This window comes from Anastrepha ludens, chromosome 6, assembly GCF_028408465.1.
Source record: "Anastrepha ludens isolate Willacy chromosome 6, idAnaLude1.1, whole genome shotgun sequence".
In the NCBI taxonomy this organism is placed as follows: Eukaryota; Metazoa; Arthropoda; class Insecta; order Diptera; family Tephritidae; genus Anastrepha; species Anastrepha ludens.
The window spans coordinates 108245405-108267878 of NC_071502.1; the positions used below are offsets into that span (position 1 = coordinate 108245405).

The 22474-nt window shown below is 33.2% G+C and overlaps 1 protein-coding gene across 1 annotated transcript in view; it reads left to right on the top strand.

Annotated features, from left to right (window-relative positions):
* Positions 1-22474, top strand: part of LOC128868721 (protein kinase C, brain isozyme-like) — a 106810-nt gene that overhangs the window by 18123 nt on the left and 66213 nt on the right. The window contains exons 2-4 of the mRNA XM_054111146.1: positions 1613-1644; positions 2106-2185; positions 12446-12560. Of these exons, the coding sequence (XP_053967121.1) occupies positions 1613-1644; positions 2106-2185; positions 12446-12560 (227 nt within the window). The remainder of the gene's footprint in view (positions 1-1612; positions 1645-2105; positions 2186-12445; positions 12561-22474) is intronic.

The window sequence follows — 22474 nt, forward strand, 5'->3', positions numbered from 1 at the left end:
CCTGGGGTTCTGTTTCGCTTTTTTTGCAGACCAACTAAACTTCAGAGCTTTAGAAATATATGTAAGCAGAAAACATGGAATCCGAAGTATAAAAAGTCACTTTAAAAAGCTCACGAGCTGCTCTGGAAGTATGGACCTAAAAGAGAGAACCCTCTTTTGGTTGTACCCTCCCAGTAAAGATTTCGCCTAGCGTAGCCCCGTAGTTTGGTGTCAGCAAACCTCCCTGAGCCCTTGCTCTTCACTCCTGAGCTTCTCCTTGATGGTGTGTTGTTCCATAACAAGGAAGGGCTCGGGTTCTATTAAAGGCGAGGCCGCAGCCACTCTCGCCATTGCGTCTGTTATTACGTTCTCAGTTATGTCAGTTCCCTGTGTCATGTAACCCATTCTTAGTAGATTAAGTTTCTCGGTACACTCAAGTACCAGTGAGAATGAATACCACTTGACTGACTGTCACTCAGAATGGCAATTCGCTCATTTCGGACATTTCTGTCTAAGTTTACCACTGCACATAGACAAATGGCATACATCGTCGACTGGAAGATGCTTGAGAAACTGCCCATCGGCACAGACCGTTTTATTCTGGGGCCGTACTTTCTAGCGCCTATACCTTCTGGGGTCTTGAAGCCGTTTGCGTACCAGTGCAGAGTGCAGTCCTTGAGTTTCTTTTCAAATGCAGATCTACTTCAGCTTAACTTATTGGTTAATTAAATTCTGAACTTCTTTTTGAATTTCATCACCTTAGTGATATCATCTCTGGGTGAGTGGGAGCTGCAGCCTTACGGCTTAGCAGCAGCAGTACGGCGTTATACCAAGGTCTTTACACAAAATTCGTCTCAATGATGTCTCCAAAATGTCCAATTGTTGAGAACGACGGTGAACTGATGTTCCTGGTGATTCACGAACACTCTCGGCCACAGCAGCAATATTTTCGGGTGTACGCACGGTTTTTGGTCGGTCACGCGTTGGTTTGTCAATACTTTTCTCATACTTTTTTCGCAAAGTAACGCACATACGCTTCATTCGGTGCTTTTCTTCTTCCCATTGCCGTACGTAATTTTCGTACACATTCTGCAACATTACCATGATTTTCAAAGTAATGTCGCAATATTTCCCAGCGTTCTTTTGAGCGTATGCACAACCATTTTCGTTCAGCGGAAGAATAAAACTAATTTTCTGTCAAATCAGTTGACAGCTAAGTGTTACCATTCTTCAAATAATACCTAGTTCAAATCCGTAACGATAGATGTCGGGCCCTATATCACTACAGCCATCTCTCGAGAATATAATCGATTTCTTTTCCCCATACTATTATTAATTTTTATAAATAAAATTAAAATGCCTTCATTGTATAAGTATTTTATTTCAATTTTTATCGTACTGCGACAAATTACCAACGATTGCGTTGCCAACTTTACATTAACAATTTTCTCACATCAGCAACTATATTCCAAATATTTTTCAAAAATTGTATTAAAAATCTTTATTCTGCATATTTACGTCATAGTTATTAAAATCAAAGTTTAAATTGTGAATAAAAATATAAATTCACTAATAATTTCTTTTCTATCTCTCTGTGCCTCTCTCTCTTTCTCGTTCGCTCTTAAACTTTCAGGGGCTTTGGCAAACAAGGATTTCAGTGTCAAGGTGAGTTCAAAACATTTATTGCAAAATGTTCTACTTGAATGACAGACACAAGCGATTACGAACAAACAAAAAAGTCACACAATTGAAATAGTTTCCTTGCAGAGGCATATGCAGCCATCACTTAAACTTTTACCCAACTATCGGTGACAGTCTAATGCAATACACGCACAGTATAGCCCATAATGGACTTATGAATTGAGATCTATCCGAAACGCATTTACACACAAACTTACTTAGACTGATATATTGGTATATATAGTGTACATTTGTATGTAGTAGTTGCTCGCAACAGTTTAGGACATGTCACAGCAAACTGACTTTACTGTAGAAACGCCTGCGGCAAAACTTTTGTCCACAGTTTAATATTGACGAAGGACAGCAGGCACTGCAGCGTTTTCAACTTTTCATGTATCACTAACTTTTTATGTCGTTTCTCCCTCTTACTTCTACTATTTTTGCAGTTTGCTCGTATGTTGTGCACAAGCGCTGTCATGAGTACGTCACATTCATATGCCCGGGCAAGGATAAAGGAATCGATTCCGTAAGTTTTTCTAAAAAAATAAGAAAAGAAATTGAAAAGTACGAAAACGAAGAAACTGAAATATGCATAATTTATTTCTTTAAACTTTTTTTGAGAAGCATTTAAAAAATTACTAAATATACTATTTTTATTATTATGCATACTTTTTATTAATAATGATTTCATTTAATATTAAGCAAATATTTTCGCAATCATGAGCGCATTTTTAATCACTTAGAATCAATTTTATTTTATGCGTATTTCATTAGAGCCATTCTTTAGAGTCATTTAGGGTCAGTAATTGAAAAGCTGTAGTTTTATGAGGAAAAGTAATAACCAAAGATTTAGCGTCATTTATGCAGCCATTTTGTGAGTAAAAATTTCGTAGGTAGTCATTTGTTATAGCAGCATTAGTTGTAAAAAAAAGTTGGCATATATAAAATAAAATCTCTTCTTGTGCTGCACACGCCGCTTTTGAAACTCCCACACACACAATTATACACTTGCACGCATACATGCAACTTCACAACATATACTTGTAGTACTTATACATAGCACAAACATACATACATACCGGCAGCGACAAAATAAAGTGTACACCACATACTTTATTAACAAGTTTTGACAATTTATTTACATATTTTTTATTATCACTTTTTTTATATAGAAATATATTTCATACCACAACAAAGGCAATATAACGAAAAGGTTCGAACTTTATACAAAATTTAAAAATATTTGGCAAATTTCGATAAAATAAGAATTTGGGAGCTTTTTTTTAAATTTTCCTGGGTATCCAATGGTTAGTCCATTAAATTTAAGACAGAATTACACACTAGGCTGCTCAATAAATTTTGCAGTTCGATAAGAAAAACTCCAACTTATGGTTTGAGATGCACTTTATTATTCGGTATTATCTCCCTGAACATCAACAGACTTGTTCCAATGAGATTCCAATTTATCAAATCCATCCCTGAAGTGAGAATCTAGAAGGACTGCAAAATATGCTTCCGCAGCTGTTATGACCTCAGCATTTGTTGAAAAATGTTGTCCACGCATAGATTACATTTTTTTAGTTAGGAAACAGATGAAAGTCTCTAAGGGCGAAGTCTGGTGAATACAGTGGATGCTTTAATTCATGGCCATCGTCAAAATGCTCTTGTGAGATGATGCATTAAAAAATTTTGAATTTTTTTCCTTTGCAGACTGACTATTTTTTCTCAGAAATTTTTTCTTTCAGTTGAACTAAATGTCGCAATAGAATTCAAAATTTATTGTGTTACCAGTTTGCAAGTAATCCCGAAACAAAATTTTTTTCACATCTCAAAAAACTTACGCCAACACCTTCTTGGCCGATTTCTGGACACGAACGCGTTTCGGAGCTGATGTATCAGGTTCACACCACTCTTTAGCCTCTTGCTTTGGTTTAGGATCATAGAATCGATGGACAAAATGTAGCTGAGAAAGTAGCCTTCAAATGGTATTTTATTCCATTATTAGCGAATGCGGCATCCATTGTGCACACAGCTTTCTGAAACCCAATAAAATCAAAACCAATCAAAATATTGCTTACACTGTCCAATGATATGTTTAGGGCTTCTACTAAATCTCTTTCAGTCGCAAGAAAGGCAAGTGGGATAATCAAAGGGCCATAAATGATGTCCAAGCCAATTCTGTGGTTTCTTTCTTTCACACAACAACCTTTTACTTCTACGACAATGTTTCAGAACACCTTTTTAATAGCCGACCTGAGCGCTGAGCGTCTTCACTAACTCTGTATTTTGACTGAATAGACTAAAAAAAACTTTGCGAAATAAAAAAAAATAAACTACAGTGCTCAAAAATCACTGTATTTCCCGACCAAAAGTACATAGTAACTAAATATACTACTTTCGTAAGCATCTGTGGGGTTTTTCTTTGTGCATAAGTAAATTTCTTCATAACTAAAATTTTTTCCTAATTGACTTATTTTTGCAGCTCCATAACTAAGGTATTCAATCGATTTTACTGTAACCGAGTGTATGTAGTTCTGAGGGGAGCAAAGTTCTGCTAAGTAACGCCACATTCCTCTTCCTCTTTCAACGTTTTTGAACTCGTATCATAATTTCTTCACCACTCCCCAAAAAGGTATTTCGACAAAGACTACGAAAATCAAACCTGTCACTCTTTGCAGATACATTGGCCTTTAAATAGTCACTTGCAGGTTTTGCAATCTCCACGTGCGACAATTCGGTTTGGTAGCATAGACGTTGAGCTATTGTTGAGAAATTACAACGGACAGAAAATTTTATTTTTCAGACGAAATTTAACGTTCATTTTGAGCGGCTCTAACACTCAAAATCGCAGGTTAAAATGAAATGAAGGTTTACTTCCCGCAATTTCTAAGTCAGTTGGACTATTTTTTTGTATTATTTGAGAACTTTGCTCAAAATTTTCATCAAATGCTGAATCAATAAGGCTGAGCCCTATTCTTAGACTGCGGGTGCAGTAGTGACCACAACAGCCACATTTTTATCGATGTAAACAATTTCCACGAATTTGTGAACACTATTCGTGATATTCTTGATGAATCAGCAGCTGACATTCGATGAAAATTTCTTTCTCATCGAAATTAAAATTTGGGGTTACCCATTTCGTCCACAGAGGCATAGTACTGGCTGTCAATAAGGATTTTTAGTCTGCAAAAGTTCTCATTCTCAAATTGAATTCATCACTCAAAACCAATATCTGCATTTGACTCACCCTGTATAGGCATACGTACAAATAGCATTTTTGTAGTTTTCCATTTGCAGTCCTTAAAAACAGAATGGCACTTGAAAGCCTACTACACTCTACCAACAAGTAAGAATACACACACACACGAGTGCAGCAGACAATGTAAATACCAACACAAACAAATGTAGTAATTCGTCGAGTGCAGTGCATGAGAAAGCGTCAGCTGCGTGCAAAGTATAGATAATGGAAACGCAAAACTTCGCCAGTGCATTTTTTTCTTTACCGCACACGGGTACACAAATACATTTTTGATCAAATTAATATATACCCAATATTGTATTTTGGACAATTAAAAAAATGGCGAGTGCTCGTCATATGCAGAAAATGCGGAACACCGTCAAGGAAAAAAATTATCAAAAATCAACCCGAATTTTGAGCCATAGAACTGGGTAAGAAATTTTTCTTTTAAGGGGTTGCATACGTCCAAACTATTTTTAGAAATGATAACAATAGAAATAAATAGAAAAAAATTGAATACATTGTTCATTAGTACTTAAACGTTACAAAAAAATTTATTTTAATTTTTCTTTACAAAAATTAGTATATAGAAAATCTCGTGGCCCAAAGTGCAATGAAAAAAATCTTGCTACGTGGGCTGCATAATTTCTCTTTGAAAAGTTGATGGATATGTAAAAAGTACAAAAATTGTTGTCAAATAAAGTTGTAGTTATAGTCTGAGCCGGATTTTTGAATTCCGAAAAATTTTGCAATTTACGGTATTTTAAAAAATGTATGAGTTTTACGTCATAAATGGCACATTTTATTTATGTGTATAAATTTTTTTAAATAAAAATATCAAAAATCCGGCTCGACAGATTATAGAGAAAATGCTTACGAATATTCAAAAAAAAACCGCATCAAAAAATATTAAAAACTGTATGAGTTATCATGCAGACCATGCCGGAAAAAGTAGTTTCGAGAAAAACGAGTTTAAACGGCCACCTGCCTCAGACGAAGGACAGCTACCTGTGCGCATCAAACTCTCGTCGGGCAGTTACATTTTCCACCATTACTTTGTATCTACATTTTTTGCAATCGGCTTCCACCAAAATACGCCTAAAACTATAAAGAATAGTAAGCTGTAAAAAAAATCGATTTTTTGAAAATTCTGGACGTATGGAACGACTTAATTCTGATTAAAAAATTCTAATTTGTATGAAACTTTTTCGAATTTTTATAAATCTTTCAGAGGGCTGGAAATTTTAATTTATATTATAATTGTTGTAGAATGAACTATATTTTTATAAAACATTATTGTAAATTATAAAAGCAAAAAAGAGGAAGTCAAAACTGTTAAAAATATTGCGCCTATTTTTTCGATTATGGGTGTAAATATGTGTCTATGATACACACTTATACATTCGCAATAACTGTAGGTGTTTATGTCTATATTTAAACGAGTTTTTGTTTTTGCAAAAGTTTTACTTTGTTCTAAACCGTATTGCTTTTTCCACGCAACACTTATTTAAATCATCATCATGAATTGCGAAAGTTTCTTGCACGCTTATAGTTGAGGCATAAAAATGCAGGGAGAAGACACAAACTTTCTAGAGAAAACAAAACGCAATGAAATTATAAAATGGAAATGGCATGGCTTTATTTTAGGAAGCAAATGATAGCAAAAACAAAAATATATTTAATATACCTTGCCAGGAACAACTTTATCTTTCCAATGTCGCACTTTCGCCTCAATTCCTTCATAATCTTTTTTTATTTATTTTTTTTATTTCTTACTTGAACGCGCAGTCGCTTGGAAAATGCGCATGTGTAGTGAAATATATTCGCACACACGCACACACACCCAAACATGCAGGTGCAGTGCAAAAACGTGTTGCATGCGACACAGAAGTTGAAAATTTCGTTCACATTTGGTTTTTTTTGTTTTGTTTTAAATTTTATTTTTACGACTTTTGTTTCCAATAAAGTTGCGCCATCGTTCAGTTTAGCATGTGTGATACACGTGATACGTTGGATGGCGCGCACATGCAGTTTTCAATTGCATGACACAAACAGTTGCCGAAGAAAGTCAAATGTGCAGCGGCAAGCTAGCAGGCGGAAGTTGAGTCAAGAACGGTTGACGTAACTTCTTTTATTTTATTTTTATTTTCATTTTATAGAAAACTATAGAGCAAGTCATTTTGCTCTGTACTTAAGCTTTTTTAAGGCGACAGCAAGGATAAAGTGACTTGCACAGCGTAAGATATTCGCCTGTCATCAGCAGTTTGTTGCCTCTTCTTTTTGTCTTCTCTCAAATTCTGCGCCAAAAATTTAACCAGAGGACTACCTGAGGGAATACATATATTTGTGTGTACTCGTATGTGGCTCACTAACAATAATGGTGGCACATTTTTTGTACATAACTTTCTACTTTGCTCAAGAATACATTAACTGATGTACACTCGAATACATAAATGTGCGAGAAAAAACGAAGCATTTTACATCTCCCTCACACGTTTTTTCGCAGCCTTCGAAGACTTTTTTGTTTCATTTGGAACTTGCAGAGGCTCAAGAATTTTAAATATGCTTCTAAATAAAAGTAAATACATCCAAGATAGCTCACTTAATTTAAACAGCTAACTGAGTATTGAAATAGTTTTTTAGAAATAAAATGAAATTTCCACATAGACTCTACATACTGTGAGCGTCAAAAGAAAGCGGGCATCACATACTGATAAGTTTTGACTATTTATTTATTTATTTTGTAACTTCTGTTTATTTCTGTTATAAAAATATAGGAAATACTACAACAAAAACCATATTCAGCAAAGCTTCGAGCTTTGTAGAAAATTTATAAGAATCCGGCTAATATTCATCAAAACTTCAAACTTTTTGCTCAAAATTTCATTAAGAACTACTACTGTGGGCAAAAAGTAAGGTGAATTTGGTTGTAAAATGAAAAATCTTTATTTATTCTTGTAAATCAATTTCATCCCCTTCAAAATAATCCCCTCTCGATGAAATACACTTATGCCAACGATTTTTCCAATCCCCGAAACATGCCAAATAGTCCATTTTCGGTATAGCCATCAGCACCTTCTTCGATTCAGCTTTTATCTCCTCAATCGACTCGAAACGCGTTCCCCGGAGTGGTCTCTTGGGTTTTGGTGGTTGCGGAACGATATGCGTGGAATTTTTGGCGAAATGGTCACGAAGAACGAGTGCAGTGTGAGACGGTGCATTATCGTGATGCAAAAACCAAGAACTGTTGGCCCATAATTCTGGTATTTTTAGACGAATTGCTTCACATAAACGTCGCATAACGCTCAAATAATATTCCTTATTAACAGTTTGGCCAGGTGGAAGGAATTCATAGTGCACCACACCTCGAAAATCGAAAGAAACTGTCATCATGACCTTTATTTTTGAACGACTTTGACGTGCCTTTTTCGGTCTGGCCTCGCCTTTAGCACGATATTCGCTTGATTGGTCGGTTGTTTCAGGGTCGTAAGCATAAATCCAAGTCTCATCTCCCGTAATGATGCATTTGAGCTTGTCCTGATAGTCTGAAAGCATTGTTTCACACACATCAACGCGACGACTTTTTTCCAAGAAATGGAGACTTTTCTGTACCAAACGAGATTTGAGTTTTCGTAGGCCCAAATGGTCTTTCAAAATGGTTTTCATAGATCCTTCTGATATTCCGATCATATCAGTAAAGTCTTTAATAGTCAACCGACGATTTTTGAGCACTAACTCCTTCACTTTATTGACGTGTTGATCATCTGTTTACGTCGATGGTCGTCCGGAGCGCTCCAAGTCATCAACACGTTCTCGACCCTCTTTGAAGTCTTTGTACCACTTATAAACATTTTTCTGCGACATGGTCGAGTCACCAAATGCCTTCTGCAACATGCTAAACGTTTCCGCAGCCGAAATGTCATTCCGCAAACAAAATTTGATGGCACTTCTCTGCTCACTCAAATCAGACATTGTAAAAATCGAAAAATGCACTCTTGGTCGTTTGGTAAACACAAGCGTAAATATATTACTGATAATGACATTCACATGAAAGTTGGCCCAGATGTTATTAACAGTGCTGCCAACTCATGAAAAAAATAACTAGAGCGACATTTTAATCCCGCGAAGTTTGACAAATAAATTCACCTTACTTTTTGCCCACAGTAGTATAAGAAAATATTCGGGCATGCAATTTTATAGATCATTGAATTTTGGTATAATAAAGTGCAAGTTTCAACTGACTCAAAATTCGCGTTGATTTTTGAAAAAAATTTTATTGACGGTGTTAGGTGTTTTCTTCCATATAAAAAAATGGACAAAACCGCAACCGAAAAATTCTCAAAAATCACTGTGATATTCGTTTTACTTGCAACTTGTACTTTATTCTGCTAAACTATAAATCTGGATACGTGAAATTTTCCTATAAATTTTGAGTAAAATTTACCGAATTTTGGCGAAAGTTCTTAGTAAAAAGTTTGAAATTGTGATGAAAATTTACCGAATTTCAGAAATTTTATACAAAGCTCGAAACTTAGTTTATATTTGGTTTGCTAGAAATCAAAAGGTCGATGCGCGGCTTAATGCCAGCTGGGTTAACCTAACCTAACCTATAAACTGCCACATCAGACAAAATAAACAAGAAATGAGAGGAGCTTGTGGTCAGTTAAACGTCTTTAATTTCTTTTTTTTCTTTTTTCAGAAGATTAGTGATTTTAAATACTTCAGCTATAATGCTATAAAATTTAAGTAATTATTACAGAATTGCAGAAATGTTTTGGAATTATTAAATTTTAGGGAATCCCATATTTTTTTCTTTTAAGCCCAAGCACCTACTTTTTTCTACTTTGAGCGCACAGTGATGACTTGAAAAGTGGAGAATTTACTATTCACACTACAAAAACCATATAGCTTAAAGTTTTGAACTTTGTACAACACTTATTGTATGAAAATTCGGCAATTTTAGTCACCATTTCGAATTTTTTAGCCAGCGTATTTAGGATATTTCGAATTTTTCTTGGGAATTTCTGAATATGCAGTTTTATAGCCCAATTAATTCTAGTATAATAAAGTAGAAGTTTAAAGTCAATCAAAATTTTGCGTTGATTTTTCAAAGATTTTTTTGCGAGCTCCTGCGCCTTTTCTTCCATATAAAAAAGGCATCGTCCATTCGTTATAAGAGCGTACAAGGGCAAAAAAGGGCATTGACAAACAGTTTCTTTAAAGCTCTCACGCAACTCGTTTTATTCCATATTAACCCACTGCTACCGGTAAATCCTAAACATTATTTCTATGCAAAGGGAAATTAAACTTTTTAGTTGACTTGTCGCATTACGTGGCACTCAAATAAATTTGTTTTCTAGTATGCATTTTCTTTGTAAAATAATAATAATAATAAAATATGGTTAATAAGTAAGAAAGAAAGATTTAAACAAAAATAATAGTCTCATAAAAAAAGTCTTAATATATATTAAAATATATATAAAAAAATTTGAAATAAATAAATTTTTATTTCTTTTTCATCAAACACTAAAATTTCAAAATTTTTCCAACAAATTTAAAAAAAATTTGCACAAAAACATTTGAAATGTCAACAAGTAAAAAAAAAAACGTTTAAATACAATTTAATTGGAATAAAAAAAACAAAAATAAAACAAACATATTTAAATAACATAGATTACAAGAGAATTAAATTTTTAAATTTAAAATTTTTTTTTTTTATTTGAAAAAATTAATATTTAAAAACATTTTTTTTTAATTCTTACTAAATTTGCACTGAGTGAAATACCACCAAAACCACAAAAATGTATGATGACGCTTTATATAAAAACTTTGCAAATAATATTTCCGAAAAATTTATACTAATATAAATAAAAAAACTTTCTTGTGACTCCCACAAATTTAAACAAAAAATATACAAAAACTTCTTTTTCATCATAAAATTATGATTTTTTCATTTGAAAATACACTCCTTCATATGAAAATGCGCTGGTGAAGTATTAAAAAGTTTAAAAATGTAACCAGAATTAAAAAAAAATCAAAAGAGCACTCAAGCGCCCAACAGCATTCAAAATTTATTTTAAAGATTCTAATTAAAATTTTGAAAACTGGTATAGAATAAGCCTCTAATAGTTTTTTTTTTCAAACATTCAATTATATACGCTAGCGGAAATTTTAGAATTAAACTGAAGAATATCTCCGATATATGAAGCAAAAATATCTCATACTTGGCCGCTCACTCATTCATCTTCAGCTTTTAATGTCTCTTTTATTGTAATTATAAGTATTTATTATTTCAAAAGAAATTCTTAAACTCACTAATGTGTTTTTCCTTCGTCTTCTTTTTGTACTCGTTTTCCATACTTTTTCACAACAACATCAACAACAATTCAACATCAAAATCATCAACTACAACATGCTGCATGCAACTTGCAACATATCTTACGTGTCTTGTGTCGTCTTGTGCGTCCAACATCACCACCAATCATCAACCAACTCACCAACGATAACATCAAAAAAATTTCAAATCAACACAAACATCAACATCGCCACGAAAAATGAAAACAAAAACTGACTACTTCAATTCTGAACAAAATTGCATTGCCAATTTAATTTACAACAACTGCGCGCAAATGACTTCATGACTTCAATCAACTATGATTTTTGAATTTCCAAAATAAAAATGAAAACCAAAAAAACAAATTAAAAAAAATATCATAAAACAAACTTCAAATTGTAAAATTTAATATGTAAATGATCGCCATAAAATATTAAAATATTACAAAAAACGAAACTCAAATTACGATTGACCAAAACAAATCTCAAAAACCTGAAAATTTGGCATTCAAAAAAATTTCGTCATCATTTATGCGCATAAAAATACAATCAACGTCGAAACCACCTCCACGCAATTGCAAACAATGCACCATCTTCACAACAAAAACTACAATAAATGCAATGTTTCATGATAACAACGATAACATTTCATGATAACATAACAAAATAAAATTTAATTGATATAAAAAAACAAAAATATTTTAATATTTTAAAAAATTATTATTTCAAAAAAAATTTTGAAAATTTGAAAACTTTATATTTAAAAATTTTTAACATTTTTTGAAAATGTTTACTTAATTTGCATTGCGTGAAATACCACCAAAACCAAAAATATGTACGATGACGCTTTATATAAAAAATTTGCAAATAATATTTTCGAAAAACAATGTATATTAAATAAATATTTGAAAAAATTTTAAAACACTTCTGGTAATAACAAAACAAAAAATGCATGACAACGCTTTATATACAAAATTTTTAAAATTATATTTCCGAAAAAAATGTATAAAAAATTAAAAAAAATTATTCAAAAATATTCTTTTGATTTACTAAACCTCTAAACAAAACAAAATTACGCAAAAATAAATGTCCAATCTATTTAAAACAATTTAAATGAAATTCATCACATCCAAAAAAAACAAAAAAAAATCAAAATCAAATTGTCAAATTTCAATATGAAACAAAAACACTATGATTTTCAATTGCACATCACAGGATTCACCACAAACAGTGCATCATTTCGAACCATTCACATTTGGTGGGCCAACTTTTTGCGACCACTGCGGCTCGCTACTCTACGGCATCTATCATCAGGGTCTCAAATGCTCAGGTAAACGCACGCGAATTGGAAATGTGTGAATGAGGAAAAAAAATATTGAATTTAAGGAGCGCCAAGCGAGAGTGGAAAAAATGTTGAAGTATTTAATTTAAAAAATAGGAAATATTTGGTAATATTTTGAGCATGAATGACATAATTCAGAGGACAGTTTAGAAATATATAGGAAACCATAGGAAACCATAGAAGGAGTGTGTAAAAGAACTCTTCTCAAATTTTTCCGCAACGATTCAAATGTGTACCGTCAAATACAGGAGCGTGTATGTTTCAGCATAAGCTTTTGTGAATTTTAAAATTTTTTTTCTCAAAACAACAAAAAAATATTTACAGATTTACGTTGAAAGCAGATAATGTTTTTTCTGTCACAAAAATTTTCTTCACATCACGAAACGGAAAACTTCCACTTGAGCTCAACTGGGCCCATTCATCGAGGTCGAAATGCGCTCAATGTGACTGCGACTATGTATGCGTTATATTACCGTTATCCTAAAAGTCATATATATATATATATATATTAATATATCTTGGTGCTATAGTTGCAAAGCAAAAATCATCTTATAAAGTTATATGGCTTATCACTCATACGACATGGTGTACCAAAAACGACTCCTACTATGCAAAATTATTCTACCATACAAATTGAGCAAAAAATCCTGCATACATGCCAAATTGAAATGAGCACAGTTACATTACGTATCTTATTCTCAATTTGAAATATTTTCCTCAATATTTCTAGAAGCATCATTATATTAAGTTGGTGAAAAAATTAATCCATAATATTTTCACACCTTACGCTTTTTCTGTTTACCACCAATTTTACCACCAAGCATACCAAATAAGTGCCAGTATGGTTTTGATAACCGCACTTTTTCCATACTCATATACAAGATTGGTATGTATAACATCAATGGCTGAGAGGTGTTCCATTGTCGAATGCAAAATGCGTGAAGGCGACGAAGTGGAAAGCGAAGCGTGAAAATTGCACCAAGAGCCTTAATGCCGCTTAACAACACGTGTGACCTTAGACTTACGCTCACATACATACATCTTCGCGCGCACATACGCACATTAGCGCTAGCAGGATTTTATGCGCAATCCCTTTTTTATGCGACAGAAAGGGGAGCATTTAAATTAAATTACAGACAAAAAGGGCAGCTTGTATGTGCGCACGTACTCGTCTGTACTTGGATACACCTATCGGCGATAGCCAGGTGCGCAAAGTAGGGATGAGCTCATGGAAAATATTTTTCACTTTTTTCGAGGAAAACACGGCGAATTCATAAAAGCCCTTTGGAGGGGTTAAAACTGTATTTCAATTAAATAATTTTATAAGTTAAGAACTCGCAATAAACGAGTGGATCATTCAGGGCAGTCTCGGTGCACGTTGAGAAAATGAATTGCTCAATAATCTTATAGAAAAAATAAATATAAACCAAATTCCAGTGTTCGTGAATTCTTAGGTTTGCCCCATTTTGATGAATTTTGTTGGTACTGTAGAGGCACATGGGTGTCTTTTTGCTTGTTAAGAGGAGTTGGAGTCGAGCTATAGAAAATCTATGTTTATAGTCCTTACCTGCCTCATGACTGAAATTTATCTTAACATTTAAAAAACAATGTTTTTATAAGACTATTTATAAGACAAATAAATAAGACAAAAAAATCGTATATGTCTATGGTTTCAGAATACACATGCATATGCACTTTTCAACAAAAATATACACGATAGGTGGCGCTGAGTGCGAAATGTTAAAAAAATTATATTTAGGATACGACATGGTTCAGTGGAAATATTTTTAGCCAAGCCAGGCTCACTAGATGGCAGTGGGCCAGTGTTGTAAAAAATTCTGGCCTGATCGGGTTCATATTCCGAATATAATAAAAAATATTTTTACAGAAAATTGAACTGCTAATTAACGACGAATTGCACAATTGTTTTGCTGTGAACATGTTTTATTTATTTATTTTATTCATTTTAGTAAGTCAAGAAATACAAAGTTTCTTACAGACTACATAGAACTAAGAGTATTTATATTGAAGTAATTAACAAAATTAAAGCTTAGGAAACTAAATTAACAAATATATACTAGGTAATTATTTAAATTTCTTACAAAGAAAGAAATTTTTTAATTGGGTTTGAAATACATCTTTCGCCCTAGAAAAGTCTAAATCCAAAAGGGAGGCGAGATAGTTAATGTCAGACAGTGTTCTAACGAGAGGCGCATTGGAACTATTTAATGTCCTCCTAAAGCCAACATGAAAAATTTTGCAACGGCGAAAATTCCTGCAAGGAACATTAAAATGTATTATTTCTAGAAGAAACGGGCAGTCAATTTGTCCATTAATGAGATCGAAGATAAAAAAAGCTGCCTGAAACGTTCCTCTGTCACTTAATGAACAGCGTGAGTCGTATGATGGTTTGGGGTGTGAGAAATTGAGTGAATATAGCGCGAAACGCATGCAAATTTTTCGAACCCTCTCCACCCGATTTATATGGACTGCATGATAAGGTCTCCAAATAAAAGAGGCATAATCTAACGCACAAACGCAAAGTATAAAATCTTAAGAGCATATGGGTCAGTGAAATGCGATGAGTGACGTCTAACAAAAGCGAGCATAGCAAGTGAATTGGAAATGGCATAATTTAGGTACGCGATAAAACTAAGTTTAGAATCAAAGAAGACCCCTAAATCTTTTATCACATCAGACGAATCAAGATATGTATAAATGATATGATAAGAGGTATAGAGGGGGTTTTGAAGCTTAGAAAATGAGATTTTATGACATTTTTCAATATTAAGAAATAGACGATTCGTAAGGCACCAGGAAAATAAATTATTGAACTCGGACTGTATGGCGGCTGAATCACTAGAATTTCTTATTTCAGCGCACACTCTAAGGTCATCAGCATAGAGAAGAAAATTAGCGAAGGAAAAGCATGCACAAATATCATTAATAAACAAAACAAATAACAAATACTACCCTGAGGTACACCAGAGGTGGCAGTGTACTGTTTCGAAGAAACTCCATAGATAACTAATTACAGTACAGCATCCTTTATTAAATAGGATCGAATCCAATCAAGGAACGTAGAATGAAAACCGAGACAAGCCAATTTAGTTACTAAAATCGTATGGCAGATTTTATCAAAGGCTTTAGAGAAATCCGTGTATATCGCGTCAGTTTGGAAACCATTCTGGAAGCCTATGTGGCAATCATCAGTGGAAACGAATAAGTTAGATAACGTAGATCTTGCAGCAACAAAACCATGCTGTCGAGGACTAATTAGATGTTTTACTCACCTAAACAATAGTTAGGAAGCAAGAGTAACCTCTCGATGGGGTTGGGATTAAAATATTCCGAAAAATCGTATTTGGATTACTTGGCTTCATATTCAGGGCATACATGTTAGCATAACACAATACATAAATCTACAAACAAAACCGCTGACGTTGCAGCGCGTGCAGAGCCAAGCACCAAATTCTATAGATCGTGCATTTTCAAAAACTGCTGACGATACGTCTGGCCATAGGGCACCCTTATGAAAAGCCAACGTATTACACCTACAAGTGCAATTCCCACCTTCGGAAATATTTGGTCACGTTGAATATCACCTGTGAGAACGGACAACGAAGAAGGTGGTCACGTTGAAGTAAACAACTCCGCCCGTTAGAACAACGAGAGCAGCAAAGAAAGTCATCGAGCGGCAGCGGCTACATTTAGATATAAGTAGGGTAGAAATAAGTAATATATTAAGTTTAGTTCGTTCTTAATGCAACTCAATAAAGGAGCATAGCTCCCCTAAAATTAATTTTTTTTAATCTTAACACTATGTAAAAAGTTTAACTTACATATAGAAATTACATAAAGAGAAGAAAGTTTATTTTTCCTAAAAAATGTACTCGATGAGTGACGCTCTAAATATTCTCTAAAACGGCATTAGTAGTGCGATTTTTCAGAATCAGAAACCAACTTAGTAAAAGGTGTATAAGAGAAATTTTTTCTGAGGCCTCTTCACGGATACACCACCGATAAAATCTGCTTATTGCGAAAAAAATTTGAATTTTGTTGCACAGTGTAATTAATTTATTTGATTAATTTATGCTATTTTTTAAACCCCTTCTAAAATATGTTGTTGAGAATTTTGCTGTTCTCAAAAAAGGTGAATTTCGTTATACAGTGTTATTCATTTATTTACTAATTTATTTATTCCTTAAGCCACTTCTAACATATACCGTCAAGAATTTAGTAGTTTTAAAAAATCGTTGAGTTTTGTTGCACAGTGTAATTAATTTATATTATTTCTTAACCCCTTTCTAAAATATACCGTTGAGAATTTTGTTCTTTTCGATAAAAAGTTGAATTTTGATGCACAGCGTTATTAATTTATTTAATTAATTTATGTAATTTCTTAGACCCCAACGACATAATTTTGCTGTTTTCTATAAAAATGAATTTTGTTGCAGAATGCAATTAATTAAATTGGTAATTTATATGGTAATATTTCTTAAGCCCGTTCTAGCATATGTACATACATATGCCGTTGAGAATTTTGTTGTTTAAAAAAGTTGAGTTTTGTTGCACAGTGTTATTAATTTAGTTAACTTATTTATATTATTTCTCAATTGTTTCCTAACATAAGCCGTTGAGAATTTTGTTGTTTTAAAAAAAGTTGAGTTTTGTTGCACAGTGTTATTAGATTATTTTACAATTTTGTATTATTTCGTAAACCCCTTGTAAAACGAGTCGTTGAGAATTTTGTTGTTTTTAAAACAAAGTTGAGTTTTGTTGAACAGTGTTATTAATTTATTTTAAAAATTTATATTATTTCTTAAAACCCTACTAACATATGTATTCCGTTGAGAAAATTTTATTAATTTTAAAAAGTTGAACTTTGTTGCACAGTGTTATTTATTTATTGTATTAATGTCGATTATTTCTGGTGAATCATGGCACTTTCTAGCATCTTAAGATTAAACCATTTTATGCTTTTCATGTTTCCTGGCTTTGTTTTTCTTTTTTTCTCTTTTTTTTTTTTTTGTTTTTTTGCGTTTTCTTTATTATATTATATTTACTTTCGCATAAAATCCCATGATTAAACAGTTGCGTACACAAGACAACAACTGGAAGATAAGGCAATAAAAACAGCAAACGGCAAATAAAATCATTTGTTTCGCAATTGTAAATTGTCAGCAGCAACGAGGCAAACAAGCAATGCGAGCGAGAGAGAAAGAGACACTTTGTTTACACACATGGCATTGTGTCTGCACAAGGATATGCTACGACTGACATAAATATGCATACAATAAATGCTAAAACAATGTCTGGCTTGTATACATAGCCGCTCGCTCCACTTCCTCTCCATTTTTTATTTCTTACCTACTGAACGCCGCCAGCTGCTTGGTTTACAAAACGGCGTCGAACATCTATTCGCAAATGAATAACATACCAACTCTTGTAAAGACATGCACATACATACATATGCATAGAGGTATGTAAGTAACAACAAACATGAAAAGCAACAGTCGACCATGCAGCCAGTTAGCCAACCACTGAAGCAGTCATCCAAACTACCAACCATCCACTCAGCCAGTACCATCACCGGAGGATGTCCACAGTTAAGGTACTTGACCACCTTGGAAAGCTAAAAAGTACAACATATTCAATAATTTTTTTTTCATGTTCTGTATAATATATTAAAATAAATTTTTTTTAAAATTTTTATTTAGAGCTTATATAATACAAAAAAAAATTGATTTATTAAAATTTCTTTTTTTAACATATATCCAGGAGGCGCCAAAGTCGAGGCCTGAAGAAAATCATGTCTTGCGGCGGACAGTTAATCTTAGAAATGGTAATTCTAAAACAAAAGAGAGAAACAAAATTTTCAAAAGGAAGGTTCCTTGCGTGAGAATTTACCACAAACTGACAAAAAAAAAAAAATAATAAAAAAATGGCGGATGTTTGAAAAAAAGTTAAGAAAACACCCCTGTTTTTCACAATGTTATGCTTAAAAAGCAATACTTTATTAACTTTTTTTTTGCAAAATGTGGTAAATTGGCATACAAAACATCTTAACAAATAAAACAAGACCAAAATCATTAAAATCGGCTAAGCAGTTTCGGAGATAAAGTGTCCGCCATTCGAAAAAAAGTAATTTCTGGAAAAACGCGTTTAAAGTTAAAACTTGCTATTTTCTTTCCGCTGAGTCAGCAAGTAATGAGTGCAGGATGCGCCTGCACATTTTCACTGATTTCACTTTGTTAGAATTCGAATTTAAAAAAACAGTTTCAGGTGATGATTTTTAAAAGTATAAGGATTGAAAAAATGTAAAAAAAAAAAATTTAATTTTTTGAAACTTATAAGGTGGTCAAGTACCTTAATTAAAGCCAAATTTATGCGTACACAAGTACTATAAAAGCAGAAACAACATTTTACGACTACATTGAAATCGCTTGCTTACACATGCATTTACATACAGAGAGGTGCACGAAGTGAGGCTTTTACTTACTTACCTACTCGCTTGATTCGCGGCTACTTTTGCTTTGGCAACATTTTTTTACATATTTAATTTGAGTTTAATTGCGGCTGTGAATGCAAATGACTGCGAAAATTCGGCAATGAAAATTGTTTACTAGGCATGTTACATGCAAACATATGTACACACATACATGGATAGGATATGTGGAAAAAGTTGGTGTGAAAGAGCAAAACTGGAATTAAATGCATGGTGCATTTGTTACTTTATGACTACTAAAGCGTGGAAATTTAAGAGCTTAGCAGAAATTGGTTTAATACCTTTAGTGGCATGCTAAGTTTTTGGGCTGGACAAAAATAATTATATTATATATTTAACCTGAAAGGCAGGTTTAACGAGCCTTTTGCAGGGTGAATTTTTGAACTGAATGATGTAGCAGAAATTGTAAGAGTCAACAACTCAAAAAATGTTTAATATTAGAAAAATTTCATACTGAGATAACTAAAGGGAGAAACAGTTCGACATATTTCTATTTGGAATTTTTGCCCGGACCCTCTCAGTTTGCTGTGTGCCATACCATAAACTTTGAACTATTTTTCTAGTCGGCGAGATTAGTAACTCGAAAAACCAAAATCTTAAAGAAAATATTTACAAAAATACTTTTGTATTCAAAAATCTTAAAAAAACTTTTTAAACCAAATATTCAAACAAAAAATTTAGAAAATCTTAATCTTAAAAAACAATTTGTTTTTTCGAAACCCTTAAGAGAAGAATTAAAAAAAGGTTGAAAATTATGGATTCGAAAGCTTAACTTTATAATAACAACTATTTATTTATATTCTGCCTTAATTCTTTTTTAATGTTTGGCCTTTTTTTAATAAAAATCATCGGTTTCGCAAAAATCCATGAATCAAAGCTGTTTCTTTAACTCTATAGCTATTCGCATTTATGCTTAAAACATTTTTTTTGCGCATCGTAAATTAAGAATTACAAAAATAGCCGGTAATCGTTCCTCCAGAAGAAGTCTGTAGAATAGTCGTACTGCTGATAGTTTCTTGATATCGGGTGTTCTTTTAACTGCATAAAAACTATCAATATCAATAACCATCGCTTCATAGCTGAGAATGGCAAGCTGCGATGACTTTTATATTCAGTAAAAGCTTACAAGGCATCATGAATCGTTTAACGCCAGATCAACGCTTCCAAATTATGGAAATTTTCTTTGAAATCTGTTCGCAAAGTTCATAGAGCCCTGCCGACTTCATCGGCTCTTATTTCCTTAGAAATGAGGAATGGCTGACTGAATTTCTGTTTCCAAAAATTAATCAGCTAAACATCAATGGTATTTGGCTCCAACAACACGCGCAACTTGTCAAACATCCCTTTTAAGAATCCATTTATTGCAAAATCAGTTTGGTGACAACTTTCTTTCCAGAAGAAGAAGCCTCTGAATTGCCTTTATGCAGTTACGAAGTCATCGGCTTATACCGGCAAATCATCAACTCTTTAAGCAGAGGAAACCAATATTCAAGCCACCATTGACTCGATAGTTCAGATTTATTGAAAAGAGTAGTCAAAAATCGAATTGATCGATTGAATTATATAACTCGTAGCCGTGGCGGACATATGCCGAGGACCATTTTCGAAAACTAAATATCATGAAATTATCTACTAGATTATAATAAAACAAATCATTCTGTCTTCAATATTTCTGTTTTATATTATTTATCATTTTAAGTTCTCAAGCTCTTAAAGAAACATCCAATATACCCTGACAAATTCTTTTATGGAGCTTAAAAAAGTTCAATAGAGGACCTTTTTCAGAAGTCTGACTTATTTTAATGTCCCGCTTTAAAAAAAGTTATAAAATATGCTCCTATTTTCCGTCCTTACAGCCTAGCATCTGAATAAACAAACAATTTTCCTATTGTTTGCGACATACTTTTTTTTGTATTTTAAATATAACACAATTTCAAGCCAAATGTGATTTCAGTAATTGGCCATTACGTTTTATTATTTATTTTCATTCTACCAAGTATTGTTTATTCTAAAGGAAATATGATAAGTATAATTTATTTTTCAATTAATTTCAACAAAAATTATAAAAAAATATTTCCTGAATCTCAATTCCCTAAAACATTTCACTAAAACCCTACAGTACACCTTAAAAACTCGTCATTAAATTCTCACCGCAGGCGCAGCCTTTATGTATGCCACACAAATTTTCTCCATAACCAAATTTGCTACTTTCCATTAGACTTCCAGTTGTTCCTCTTTCTTCGTTTGAATTTTTTCTTTCTTTTAAATTCTCAACGCTTATCTGCTGAGGCAGCTTTTGAAATGCTAAATTGCTATGCCATAAATATTGTCATACAAAAGCAAATACGCATATGTTCCTCCTGCAGCTGCAGATACATATCTGCACATAGCTGTACACGTACACGTACACGTGTCAGCACTTTTTGGCGCTTGTTGGCATTTTAATGCGCGAGATATGTGCGCTGACAAACGAGCCAAATACTTATCCAGCGAGCGAAGATTGTAGTACGCAAAGCATTAGACGGGTATGTATGTATATACATATAGGTATATGCAAGTATACCTTGGATATAACTTGGTAGCCGTGCATATATGTCATCTAATAAAAAAAATTCTTTTGTATTGTGTGCATGAGTGTTCGTATGTGTGCATATATGATTGACGATATTCATACATTGCTTGCAGACTCATGCTCTTCTTTTCAGAAAAGCAACAATTTTTTATATGGAAATTACCTTTCCTCTTTGGTTATCAGTCACTTCAGCCAACCCTTTTACCAAACGATTTGCGTGTTTTTGCCTAATTTGACGCTGCTTTTGAAATTTTGACATTCGTCAGCCCTAATGAATATTTATGAGCATATATTTTTGCAGGTGACGGCAGATCCACTAAGAAGATGAGAAGAAAATGTGTATATTATTTCGTGGTAAAAATTGTAAGAAAACTCTTTCTCAACAACTTTAATGGGCAAATTAGTAAATGCTGAGATATAATTAAATTATGTATTAATTCTCATAAAAAATTTTAATTTTATGATAAAAAATTAGAAAAAAAAATGCATGTGACACCAGAAAGCGCTCAAGCTACGCTTGCATTTAATGAATTTGGTAAGATTTCTAGAGTTATATGAAGACTAAGGCGGGTCGATTTAAAAATCGCTCATTGCTCTGTGAAAATCGTATTCTAGGGATCAAAATAAGAAACTTTGCCGAAGGAACCATACCTCTAAAACGAATTCTAATGTGCCCCAATTTGGGGCAAACGAAAAATCCCACTTTGACCCACTTAGAGTGCTCCAATCTAGTCCAAATGTATGACCGACCCCCACTAACTTTGGACGGCCGATCCACCCATACCAGTGGCACACCCCCTGGAACTCCCCTGAGGGGTTCCT